This window comes from Lissotriton helveticus, chromosome 2_1 (assembly GCF_964261635.1).
Source record: "Lissotriton helveticus chromosome 2_1, aLisHel1.1, whole genome shotgun sequence".
Lineage (NCBI taxonomy): Eukaryota > Metazoa > Chordata > Amphibia > Caudata > Salamandridae > Lissotriton > Lissotriton helveticus.
Window position 1 is genome coordinate 1,111,214,501 of NC_136059.1, and position 13,372 is coordinate 1,111,227,872.

The 13,372-nt window shown below is 41.0% G+C and overlaps 1 protein-coding gene across 1 annotated transcript; it reads right to left on the bottom strand.

Annotated features, from left to right (window-relative positions):
- Nucleotides 1–396: 396 nt before the first annotated feature.
- LOC144820206 (vomeronasal type-2 receptor 26-like) lies at nucleotides 397–13,047 on the bottom strand. The gene is made up of 2 exons (XM_078677814.1): nucleotides 12,939–13,047; nucleotides 397–1,301 (listed from the first exon to the last, which is right to left on the bottom strand). The coding sequence occupies exons 1-2, from the start codon at nucleotides 12,943–12,945 to the stop codon at nucleotides 397–399; spliced, it is 912 nt and encodes a 303-aa protein (XP_078533940.1). The 5' UTR covers nucleotides 12,946–13,047.
- Between the last annotated feature and the right edge of the window lie 325 nt (nucleotides 13,048–13,372).

Sequence of the window (13,372 nt, forward strand, 5' to 3'; positions counted from 1 at the left end):
GCACCATTTGTATTACAGATGGGCACATTCCTTTTTAGGCATGGGGTATTAAAGTGATTTGCCCAGAATCAAAGGTTGTTGAGCCTCCAGCGTAGACTCAACCCCAATTCCCCAGCTGCGAGGTTGGCTGCTCTAGATGTTACACCAGATTCTCTGGGTGGTAGAATCAGTGCTGCAGGATCACTAGTGGTAGTAAAACCACTGGAACTATGCAAGTACAGAAAGGTCTCAGAATCATGCACAGTGGATATCCTTAATAACTATCTTTATTACTAGAGGTATTAATGCTTTACTGCAGGCAGTCAAATGCTATACAAAAGGATGATGCATTTCTTTAAAGCCCTCCAGAAATACAACATTTTAATATTAAATTCAAGTGTGAACTCCTATATAAAACTAATAATGACTATGTAAAGTTAAATGTCCTCTGGCGTTGATATCCGGCCTGAACAGAATGATGTAACATTTGGGAATGAACAAACAGCCCAGCAGTCCAGCGCTGGAAGCTAAAATGGCGAAGATCTCCACGGCCACTGTGTACCTGCCTTTAGTGCTGACGTAGGCTGGGAAGAAAGAGACCCAGACACTGCAGAACACCAGCATGCTGAAGGTGATGAGCTTGGCCTCGTTGAACTTATCCGGGAGGTTCCTGGCTAAGAATGCTACTATGAAGCTGGCAAAGGCTAGGAGTCCCATGTAACCAATCACACAGTAGAAAGCAGTCACCGAGCCCTGGTCACACTGCAGGATTATCTTCCCAGTCTCAGACTGTGTGTCAGTGCCAGGGTGAGGTGGAGAGGTGAGCAGCCAAGACAGACAGACTGTCACTTCTCCCAGTGTGGAGAAGAGGACAATAGAGACGGACACCCGTGATCCCAGCCATCTGCTTAATTTGCTCCCGGGCCTGGTGGCATTAAAGGCAATGAAAACAAGGACAGTTTTTGCTAAAACACAAGACACAGCAACAGTAAAAATAGTCCCAAATGCAGCTTGTTGGATCAGACAGGTCCATGCTGCAGGGCGTCCAATAAATAGGAGGGAACAGAGAAAGGACAACATTAGGGCACTGAGGAGTACGTAGCTGAGATCCCGGTTATTGGCCTTCACTATGGGTGTGTCTCGGTGTCTGAGAAAGATTCCCAGCACTCCAGCAGTGATAGCAGAGAAGATCATGGCCACAGTGGCCAAAATCACACCAAGGATATCACTGTATGAGAGGAAAACAACGTCCTTTAGGAGGCATCCAGCCTTCTTGACATCCGGCCACTGGTCCTTAGGGCACTGCATGCAGTTTTCCATGTCTACAATAAAATGCAAACACAATCAATCATTTCCACTGGTTCAAGCTTTTCCGAAATGTTTATTTGATTGTTCAATACAGCATTTATTCCCAACGTATTTCGAATTTGTTTTACTTTTAGTACAAAAGTGAGCTTTTGGCAATTTTAGATGTAAAAAAAGAATGTAAAGGTGCAGGGTTTGAGTTAGACTCTTGCTACTCAAATGCAATCACTTAATGGCTACACATTTCACCTCTCTATGACATTAGATAATTTAAAACTAGACTGTGACCAGAAAAGAGGATGTGGATCTATTCTATTGCATCAGTATATAATGCTGATATTACACATCCTACTACCTAAATGCACCATCCCAGGAGACCAAGATCCTTAAGAAAATCAACACCATTAAGTGGAGGTGAGGGTATAGGCTACCATCACTTCTGAGCACCTGCAGAATCCTAGCTGTCCACTGGATGCTGCATGTCCCCCACCTTTGCTACTGCATCACACTGAGGGGGTACAATGATGGAGAAGTGTGGTCAGATGAATGAAATGGGTGATGCATCCCCCCAGAGACCATTCTGCACAGTTCTGTAGAGCCGCACCAGGGCCAGAGCTGGTGATGGGATGACACAGTATGCGTGAAGCTTGTGCTAATTGTCATATTCACTTATGGAGTGATCGACAGTGGAGCAGTGAAGAGAAAGACATTGCTGCTCCTCCCACTGTAAGAGTTAGCCAATATGAAGTACAAAGCAGTGGAGAATTGTTACTACAGATGCTAAATATGTACACACCAAACACAGCAGGAATCTCCATGCCTGCTTGCACATTAAACCGTCCAGGTCAACAACTCATTTCTATGGATAATGCATAATAGAATGTTTGCACACCAGCAGAACCTGGACTTCAATCCTCCTGATTACAAATAATGTAAAGGGCATGTACCTAAACTGCTGGAGTTAGTGCTTACATACACTAGGAAAAAGATTTTTTGGCTGGGGATAGGGGAGCACTCATGTAGATTACTTTGACTCCGGAAGTAGACAGAGCCTACAGCAACTGCCTTAAGGCGCCCTGAAATGTGCCCCGGCAGCAGGCCAGTGAGAGAACATCACTGTGACTTTTTTTCTTGAGCGTAGACTGACCAAAGGCTATGACAGAGACTACTGCACAAATTATATAGTGAAACTGAAATGATCCAACCCCCCGCCTCCCTGCCCTAGCTTGAATACTCCACTGTCAAGGCCAGTGCTTAAATGCCATGATTGAGACCTTGAATTTGAATCAGAACAAAACCTTTTCATCTGCTCATACACCTTCTGAATAGTACAGTATATCATCCCCTCTGTGTGTATTGATGCATGGATGCATTGAGGCTTGTGTACCACTGGGACCCGATATCCTGTAGTAGAGATGAGGGCTATGTGGAATAGTAAAAAGGTGGTGGTTGGTTTGTAACATACTGTCTATTCTGTGCCACACGTCTAAATGGGATTGACTACCATGCAAATACGAGCTTAATGCCCAATGTTAAAAGCTTGCAATAACATATGTCCACACATACAAACTTACTTCACTACCTGTCACAACCCTGTAACTTTTCCCAGTTGCAGCATGTGCAAGAACAGCACGTCAGCTGTCTAGGCAATAAGCAGGTGAATAGAAAAACATCATGAAAGATGCTTAAATTTACATGAGAATTCATCATGAAAGAAACGTCACCATTGTCCCAGCAATTGCTAATTAAGAACACAAAGTCACAGAAATGGTGAATGAGATCAAATCCATGGGAGTAGCCATTGCCGCATCCGTGCAAGGATTGACTCGGATGAGAAACTTATGAAGGCAGTCAAAAATCAAATGCCTAACTTGCTAGACTGGGGGCATGATGTCTAGTTTATAAAATGTATGATTATAGACATGGAAGACGGGTCATGCTGCAATAACATTAGGACATGTGGTGTGACTGAAACCACAGAAAAAGATGACATTTTCAACTTCCTGACAGATTTCTTCCCCTGTGTGCTACACAAATGAATCAAAATCCCAGTGGAGTTCAGGAGGTCACATTAGATCCAACAGAGGTCTTCAAAGGCCTCAAGCAGACCACATTCTATCACTGACTGTCTACTGCAGCATCGATATAAGAACAGTCATCCAAGCAGCTAAAGGAATTACATCTGAACCTATCTCTTCAGATTGCTCTGTTGACACCCATCCCAAACTATAGAAGTTCTTGACCATAGCTCACTCCTCAAGAAATAGGAAATAAATGATGGTCTCTTAGACCCAACAACAATGCTTATCACATGGATTATGAGGCCTCAGAGCTCAATGTTCAAGGTCATTTATAGTATTTTCTGAACTCTCTAAACTCTGTAACCGTTGATCTTACACTTTCATCTTTGGAATGTTCAGATGGACATTGTAAACTTATCCTCTGACCAGAATTGCACAGAACGCCCAGATAGCATTCCCACTGAGACATCAGACAGACAACATTTGCATGAGAAAGAACTGAATAGAATCATTCAGGAACTACTTAAAGACAGATTTAAATCTGGGTCCCAATTTAGAACAACATTCACCTCAATCAGCAAACTTCCAGAACATCTACTCCTTTCTTTTCAAAACCATGCTTATTGATATTTACATAGTACTGGGAATGCACGGCAGCGATACCTTCAACAATCGAGTATGTGTGTATGGGGAGATCGTCATTGCCTGAGCTATGACAATGTAGTTCTGACAACAACAGTAAAGCAACAATTAGTAACAGCTCAGCAAATGGGGGGAAGTCACAACTAGTGTAAAATAACAATATATAAAGAGAAGAAGAGTGTGATGGAGATGACTTTAGATACAGCTCAGATGGAGGGGGCTGTAGCATGATATTGTACGGTGTTATAGTGGTCTAGCTGCGGGGCAGTGAAAGTAAGAAACCAGATCCACCTGCAGAATGTGCAACAAGGAGATGAAGGGGGCTACTGTGTCTGGCAGCACCTCTTATTAGGTGTCTATTCCTTCAGGGCAGGAGATCGTCATTAGAGATCATCCGTTTGTATTCAAGTAGCAAGGCGATCGGCGAATGGAATACGACAGAGCTCCCATTTCTTCTCCCTACATAAGGAGGTACCCTCTGCCTGAGCCAAGTGTTGTAGATCATATTGCCAAGAGGACAAAGAGTGGGGAATCGAGGCTCTCCAAAGCTGCTCGATAGCTCACCATGCCTCAGATTAGATGCATTTAGAATCTGAGAGGTATATATCTCTTTTGACTTCTGCGACATTATGCTATACATGATCATATGTTTCCCGGACTTCTACAAAAGTTCTGATGCGTACACCTTTCTTTGCATTTGGATTAATACAGCTTCCTTTACTTTTAGCTTAGTGTATAGATAGATACATTATGAACTGTTTCCTATGTATGGGGAGAATGATAAAACCCATTTGTCCACTCATCAGAATTTATTCCTAATTTTCTGCATTACAATTATGGACATTCTGATTTATTCTTTGTTGCTAAGGATCAATAGTGAACGTTGATTTGGTCTCCCTATAATAAGCCTAGATGTTTTTTTTCTATTTGATTTATATTACTTTGACTTTGAGCTTATGATGAATCCTTTTTCAACTTCAAGATACGGACTCTGACTCTTAATGTGTGGTCACATTGTTCACACTGTCTATAGAATTAGACATTGTTGATAACCTATTGGATTCTCGGCTACAACAACCGTCAATTGACTTTAAGATTTGTAATGGTTGGCCCATAACTTCATCAATAGGCTAATCCAGGACCATACCATTTGAGAGGACCAATATTGCCTTATATATTTCTTGCATAATGTTAGGAAATGTAAGTATTTCAATGTTATCAGGACCTTTAGAAATTGATTTAAAGCAGCTGGTTGCAGAGAATGCGCCAATGTGTATAAGTCCCTGTAGTATGGAGGCACAAACGTTAGGTCAATGCTGTGCTGTGTGAATACTAATGACCTTGAGATTTCTCTGATGAAGTGCATACAGTATTAATGTCAAGGGCTAAAATAAGTGTGCTAAAGTAACTCTGGTCTAGTGGCTCCAGCATGGTTTTGAGCCACATAAGCTGTAGTATCCAGGCATTGCAGCCATTCCATAAGATCAACATGTTTGTCTCTTTTGTGTTCAAGCATATGAGATAAGTTGGGCAGTGGCTAGTTTGTTTTTGAGCTCTTGTGTCTCTGACTCAGTCTGTTGTAAATGTGTCTCCTAGGATGAACACGCTCCAATTGTGGTATGCGGTGTAGTGCTACCGATGTCCACTTTGCACACTTCCTATTTAATCGCTCTGATTGAGGCTGAGCTATTACTGTCCACAATGTACTGCACTGTAGTGCAGGTAGGTACTAGGGTAGGCACTCTTCCCCAGGCAAGGTGCACAATTAATGGATTATAACCAGAGAAGGTTTTAGAGAGATAATCTGCATAAAGATTTATGGCCACATGCATCAACGGTTCCGTTTGCGATTCCTAAATTGCGAAAATTAAGGAATCGCAATTTAGAAATCGCAAACGGCAATACATGAAAAAATCTCAACTTCTTTTGCGATTTGGTATTTTTCGTTAATTGCGATTCACATTTTGCGAATCGCAATTAAGGAAAACCCTTCCCATTGATTACTATGGGCCAAAAGGCCCATAGGAATGAATGGGAAGGCATTCACATTTTGCGAATTTGAAATTGCGATTGGCAAAATGTAAATGCAATTTCAAGGGTGCAGGGGGTTCCAAAGAACCCCTCCCTGCACCCCTGAAATGTGACTTTAAATGCAATTTACACACACACATGCCCCAAGGGCATGTGTGTGTGTAAATTAAAACTTAAAAAAATGCAATTTGTACATAGTTGTACGTTTTCGGTAAATTAGCATGAAGGTCAACTTCATGCTATTTTCCTGCTTCCAAATTGCGAATTCGCAAATAAAAAATGATCATGCATTGCATTTAAGGAATCTGAAATTGCGATTTCTTAAATGCAACCGCAATTTTAGAAATCGCAACATTGCAAATTAGTCAATTGCATTCGCAAACGGCCGAAAATTGCGATTCGCACCGTTTGCGAATGCAATTGACGTTGATGCACGTGGCCGATTGTATTTGGAGCGATGTGTTGCAAATCAGTTGATGGAAAGGATCAAGATGAACATGGAGGCATGGGAAGGTGACTAGAAGGAGAATGTATTTGCCTGAGGGTGTCATGTCTGCCCAACTTCCACAAGATCCCATTGGTCAAGCCAATCAGCCTGAACCACCGAGAGGCATACAGCAGGTTTGCCCTGGAGGGGATGATATGATTGGTCCAGTGTAATGTCTAGAACAGTGTTGAAGTCACCGCTTAGGATCTATTAAAGATCAGTCATGGGGTGAGATCAGTGGAGAGGGAGGCTCGATTTTGTGGTTGGGCTGTGTTGGGAGTGTATCTCATTCCCAGTACCATAGGCATGCCATACAAGCATCCTTAGACCAGTACATATCTACTCAACCTGAGTATCTTCTAATTGGAAAGGGGTTCCCACACCAACCCAGATAGTGGCACCCCATGCAAATTTGTACTAAAGATTTGTCCTCGCCATTTACGTTGAAATGCCAGAACTGGTATATTCAAGTGTGTTTCTTGAACAAAGCCAATTACTAGTCAATTGTGCTTGGATGTGAGCCCATAGAATTATTAGTATGCTTCAAAAGTTCACTGGAGTTTCATGGTTTGAAAGCGTGTTCTACATAGCTAAGGATGGCTCTTTTGTGCTAGGGTAGCAACAACAGAAGGATTTGCTGATTCATTTTGACCCAAATCACCGTTATCAGGTATTGGGGCAGGGGCTGATGTGAATGTAACATGCAAAGGTGAATGGCACAATAAGTTTGCTGAGGTATTCAAGAGCGGGTTGGGGTTGCTCAAGGGTTTTGCCCACAAGATAGTACTGAAAGAGGAAAGTCATTCTAATTGCAAAAAAACCCATATTGTGCCATTGGTTATGAACGAGCCTTTAAAAAAGAGCTGGAAACGTTGTGTAAAGCAGATATCATCAAGAGAATTGAGGCTTGTGAGTAGTTGACTTTTGTGGTTTTGGCTAAAAAACCTAATGGAGAACTGAGGATGTGTATTGATTTAAGGCACCTCACATCGTTCATCACTCCAGAAGGGCCATTTAGATTTAAACACATGCCTTTTGGTCTAGCGTCAGCTGTGTTCCAGAGGGCAATGCGTCAACTGTTCAAGGGGCTGTGCAATGTAACCGATTCCTAAGACAATATTTAGATTTTTGGGAGGAATTATGATAAGCATTATTGTCTAGTATGCTTACTGTTTTACAACAAGGAAGTTTAACCATTAGGTTAGAAAAGTGTACCTTTTGTGCGAATGGTGTTGAATATGTTGGACACTGCTTGGATGAAGCAGGAGTGTCACCAAAGCTGAAGCTGGTGAAAGCGATTGAAGATGCTCTGTCACCAAGTGATAAACATGAGTTACGTTTTTGGTTTTAGTGGAATATTATTCGCAATTCATGTGTATGTTTTCAGATACAGCAAACACAAAAGAAGTAGGTTGCCGAATTAATAATGCAAAAAGCAAGGAAACAGTGGTAGGATCTTAAAATCTAGATGCTGTAAGGCATGAATAGTTTAAGAAGGTCGAGGAGGCAACCTACTTCTTTTGTGTTTGTTTTATTGTGCTAGGGAACATTAGGTTTGCCTTGTCTTCCCCAGACTCTCTCTTTAGTGGTTTAGGTATATGAAGATAAAACCAAAAATATGTAGAAATTAATGTTGCAGAATAACAGATTTGAATGAGATATGGAGTGCGAACAACAGTTAAAACAGCTCAAAATGGAGATTGCATCTGCTCAGGTGCTTAAACCTTTTGCCACACAGATAAAAGCTTTATATGTATTTTTTTAGGGCAGTGGGTCTAAATGCAGTGCTGGTGCAGCTCAGATGAAGGAAAGAAGTCGCCATAGCGTATGCTTTAAGATAGTTGAAAGATGCGGACCAGAAGTATTCCACCATCGAACGAGACGCTTTGGCATGTTGGTGGGGGATACATAAAAAAATTGTGTGGTGAACATATTTTTTGATGCGTACAGATCACCATCCTTTGATGGACTTTTCACTAATACAATGACTTGACAAGCTTCATTGACAAGCTTGCGCTGGGTGGTTGAGGATGATGGCATTTTCATACACCATGGAGTATGTGCCTGGTAAAAAGAATGTGGTTGCAGATTCTCTGTCGAGGTTGCCAGTAAAAGACTTGGAGTTTGACGAGGTCAATGAGAGTGAAAAAATGGTTGCATGCGTGTGCATCATTTCCAATGGACTCATTTCTCATAAGGAGTGGGTACAAGATGTTTTGGAGGACGAGATGTTACAGGAGATAGTACAGTGCATGACTGTGGGTTTGCTGGCTAAAGGAAAGTCATTGGATGAGGTAGAATCTTTCAGAAATATATGCACAAAACTGTCTATGGAGAGTAACATATTGATGAGGGGTGTTTTGTGTGTAGTACAGGTGGTATTGAGAAAGTGCATATTATTGTTACCTCATGATGGACATTGTGGTACGAGCTCAACTAAGCTTAGAATAAGAACAGAGTACAGGTGGCCGGTTTGGATAAGGATGTGGAGAGAATTGTAATGGATTGTTTGCATGTGCATGGATCGATAGGTCTCTGCGAACAGTGAAGTACCTGCCTGTCCATGGAAGTAAATAGGATTGGACGTTTCAGGACCATTCGCTGTCTTAGGTTCCCACCCTAAATAAACCATGGTAACTATTGATTATTATTCGAGTTAGCCTGAGGTAAAGTTCACTGATCAGGTGACAACTCTGGATGTGATTAAACTTTTATGGGAACAAGAAGGTATAAGGGAGTGTGCAGTGACTGATAATGAGGTGCAGTTGATATCTTAAAACATGAAGGGTTTTTTGAGGAAGAGTGGGGTAGAGCACATGAGCTTGTCAGTTTATTATCCCCAAAGTATTGGTCCTGTCGAAAGGTTGAATATGACTGTTAAAAAAGGTATATAGTTAGCTTTGTTTCAGGGTGGTCATTGGAGGGATGCAGTAAGGGAGTTGGAGTGTGCATATTGCACAGCACCCAATAGTGTCACTGGCAATGTGCTTTTCGGTGTTATGAGGGGAAGCAAAGCCTAGACACTTTTGGATTAAGATGTGGAAAAGAAGGAAAGGAATGGTGAGTTTCTTGGTGGACCCCCTGAGAGTGTCATTGAGAGATGGGCAGTGGGGGATTAGGTACATGTAAGGAAGGCATTGAGAGTGTGTAAGGGGTTATCCATGTTTTAAAAACTTTTCCAAATCAGGAAGGTAAATTGTTATACATTGTTGTTGAGTGATGATAATGTGTAGAACACCAAGTAGGTGGTAAGGATGGCGGAATGTTTGCTGAGAGGTGAAAAAGGTAACAAGGAATCACATGACGATGGTGTGTTTGAACATGTGGATGCTGGTCAAGGATGAGTGCCCCACCCACCTAGATTGTTTGATGTCTTTGTAATGGAACGTTAGTGATGCATGAGAATAAGAATACAACTTTTTTTATTATTTGTATTCCATTCAAGAAAATTATTGTAAATATGGGATGTTGATATTAGTGGCTATTGTTTATTATCAATTTACATGTACTGTGTGTAATAATATGTATTTTTTCCATAGCATTGTGATGCATATCATTTTTTGTAGGAAATCTTTGGATTGTTTGTAGGAGGGAGATGTGTTGTATTGTCTAGTGTGACACTGCAGCCTTCGAGGTTCTAGATGGGTGGTTGCCCGGGTCAGAACTTGGGGAGACAAAGCTGTTACAAAGCTGGCTGGCAGCTCCCTCCCGGTACTGTGATACCTAAAAGAATAAGTGAACAAATGTCCTACCATTTGGCGTGCCAAAGGTACAATATTTTAGGCACCTCACAAAGGAGCCACCAGGTTACAAAGGTTTAATATGGTAGCATTGTTTTTCTGAATGTGCTTTCCATTGTTACATTCCCTGCATGTGACAGAAAGTAAACAAAGCTCAGATACTCCTGTGTAATTTCCAATCATTGTTCTGCCTTTGCTACCTTTGAGGCTAAAGGTCACAAAGGCAGTGCCAAGGATCAGAAGGGGAAACTACAAAACATACCAAAATAGAAATGTATCCACCTTGGCTCCTTTCTCGAAAGGTTTGTGCTGATCCAGTCAAGAAAAACAGAGATAAAAAGTGTGATTTTCCATGTTAATGTGTATAAGAAATCTATCTCTCCGATACGGAAAAAATTGACTTAATAGAGTTAAACGAAATGTGGCAATTTACTCAGAAAATTTGTTGTAAATGCCTTTAAGCCTTTTTCAAGAAACTAGTGATTAAAAAAGGGAATTCAGTTGGGTATGAAGAGATTAAAACATTAGGTATATCTGAAGTGCTGGTGTGGAGAAGTGCTCTGATTGATCACTTGAGGGGACTAGTCAGTCCTGACTGGCTGGCTCCATTACGGAAAACATGCAGCTGACCAATCTGACTTCCGCACTTCATAACATGCAATGTCAAGACTGAGAAACAGCAGAGGGATTGCAGCCAAAGGCCGCCAACCTCACAATGAGTGCTGGGTTAGCCTGCTTCAACCAATCCTAGAACTGCGGTGTAGCTCCAGGATTGGTTGGTTTCTGAAATATGCAACATAGCTCTTAGCACTTTCTCTCACTGTGGGTGGACAACAGTGTGGTGGACATATTTCATGTTTATTATTGTTGAGTCCCATCTTACTAAAAGGTCTCTTCTATAAAAGTAGTTTGAACAGTGGAAGAGGCATTAACATATACATATTTTCCCTGCTTTCACTTGGTAGTCCATCAGGAGGCTGTTCTGAGTTGCATCTGGGTTAACTGATGGCAGTCAGCTAACTGAGCTAGACTGTACTCTGTGCTCTGGTGTGGTCCTATGAGTGCAGACACATAACAGGTTTCTTGTTTCTTGCCAGGTGCCTTTAGAAGATATTACCAGTTACACACTCCAAAGAGACTGATCTTTTCCATTGTTTACCAATTTTACCCTAATCATGTTGAAGATGACAGGCACATATTTTGTGCTATTTGTGTCCATATAAATATGAATATGTTTAACCCCATACAAGGCTTGTGAAAAGAGCAGAAACACATTGACATCAGTTGATAAGCAAGGTCCAGTGTGTTTTAATCTTGAGGAAGGGGTGTCAGAATAAAGAGAAATACACATCTCACACATACTTTAGTTACAAATACTCTAAGACTAGACGATGTAGGGTCTACTGCTGTGTGCACTAGAGAGCGATCACACAAAATCTCCTACTCAATAATTCAGGCTAAATGGTCACGCTCAACTTCCTAGAGGGGCATCGTCAATAACCCCTATTTCTACTACATGAATCAAAATGAAGGAGGAGCGTGATAATACAAAATGAATTGTTATGATTCAAAAATCACATTTGCATTCATACAATCAGTTCCAAAAACCATCTTCCAGGCGAATGTTGTATGATTCGTTTTCTTTATTCAAACCATATGGGGATGTCAGTCAGCTCTATATTTGTTTAAATACAAAGTTAACAGCCGACCCTGCTTAGCTTCTGAGATCAGATGAGATCAGGTGCTTTCAGTGTGGTATGGCCGTAGAAGATTGTTTTTGGAACTGATTGTATAAATGCAAATGTATTATTTGAATCATAACAACTCATTTTATATTATCCTGCTCCTCCTTCATTTTGATTGACATATTTTAATTAGGCTACTGAAAGTGATGAGACAAGTATAGCATAAGTTTTTTTTTAGCTGGGTAATGTATGGTGGGTCCCTGATTGAAGGATTGTCCTACACTCCAGACAATTGCAACATCAACCCTGCAAGTAAAGTACATCACATCTACCACACTATACATCACACTCACTCCACCAGGAGTGTACCGCGTGAAGAAGCTGGTGGAGGTTCAAGATTATCTTAGCAAAAACTATTTGAGATTAGAAAAAAATTTCTGATATCTTTTTTGACATTTGTAGCCCTGATGAAATTGATTAGGATGAAACATGTGTTGACTACTGTGAAGAACCATTTGGAATTTGCAATAAAGTGTTTGAAAAGAACAAGATTGAAGGAACAACATCTATCGTAGACTACATTATTAATAAAAACTGTGTCACATACACATTTGCGTGTGCCGTATAGGCGTATATAGGTTTACATAGAACCTCGAGTGGGGCTGTAATTTGTGAATGCTGGGTGAACATTCTTCCCTTTTGAACATCATATTTACTTTGATTGTGAGCAACAGGGAACCCTTTTTCACCTCTCTTTTTCTGCATCATATTATCACAAATGAGGACGTCTGTTGTTGTATGTGGGAGTTTAATGTTGTACTGTTTTATATATGTGACTATGATTTGTAAAAGATTCTACTTAAGTGAGTTTACAAAACAGAAATGGTGGTGGCAGGCGTTACATTTAGCATACTGTACTAACTGTTATATTTCCTCTCTTTTGAAGTTTTATGTTGCAGTCACTAGTCATCTTCTGACACATAACTATTTTCCCCAGTATTGATCATATATTTAATGTGAGTCTTTAGGGCATCAATCTCCCACATACCGGTCATGTTGGAAAACTCTCCTTCTGCACAAGCCACACATTCGAAGCAGCAGACAGGCTTCTCTTTTATTGGAACTTTGCGGTACCCTGGGAGGCAGCTCTCACTGCAGACAGAGCGAGGAGTCTGTGAAGCCAAGTAGAAGGAAGAAGAAGCTGGGATACATTTGTTCAGTGGCGGCTGATTCCCACCCCGCAATGCATCTTTCACCACACGCAGTAAGGTCCATGTGGACTCATCTCCTTAGGCACAAAACAGTAAAATATATTTAAATTGCACGATTTTTAAATGATTTTAGCATGCTTTACAAAGATTTGGAGATTTTGAACAGCATTGAGTGTCATCCATGCATTTTCATTGTTTGGATGAATCATCAGATATGTATGTTTTAAAAATGTTTTTGGGGGGAAAAATGCTAATATTTAAAAAGTGATCT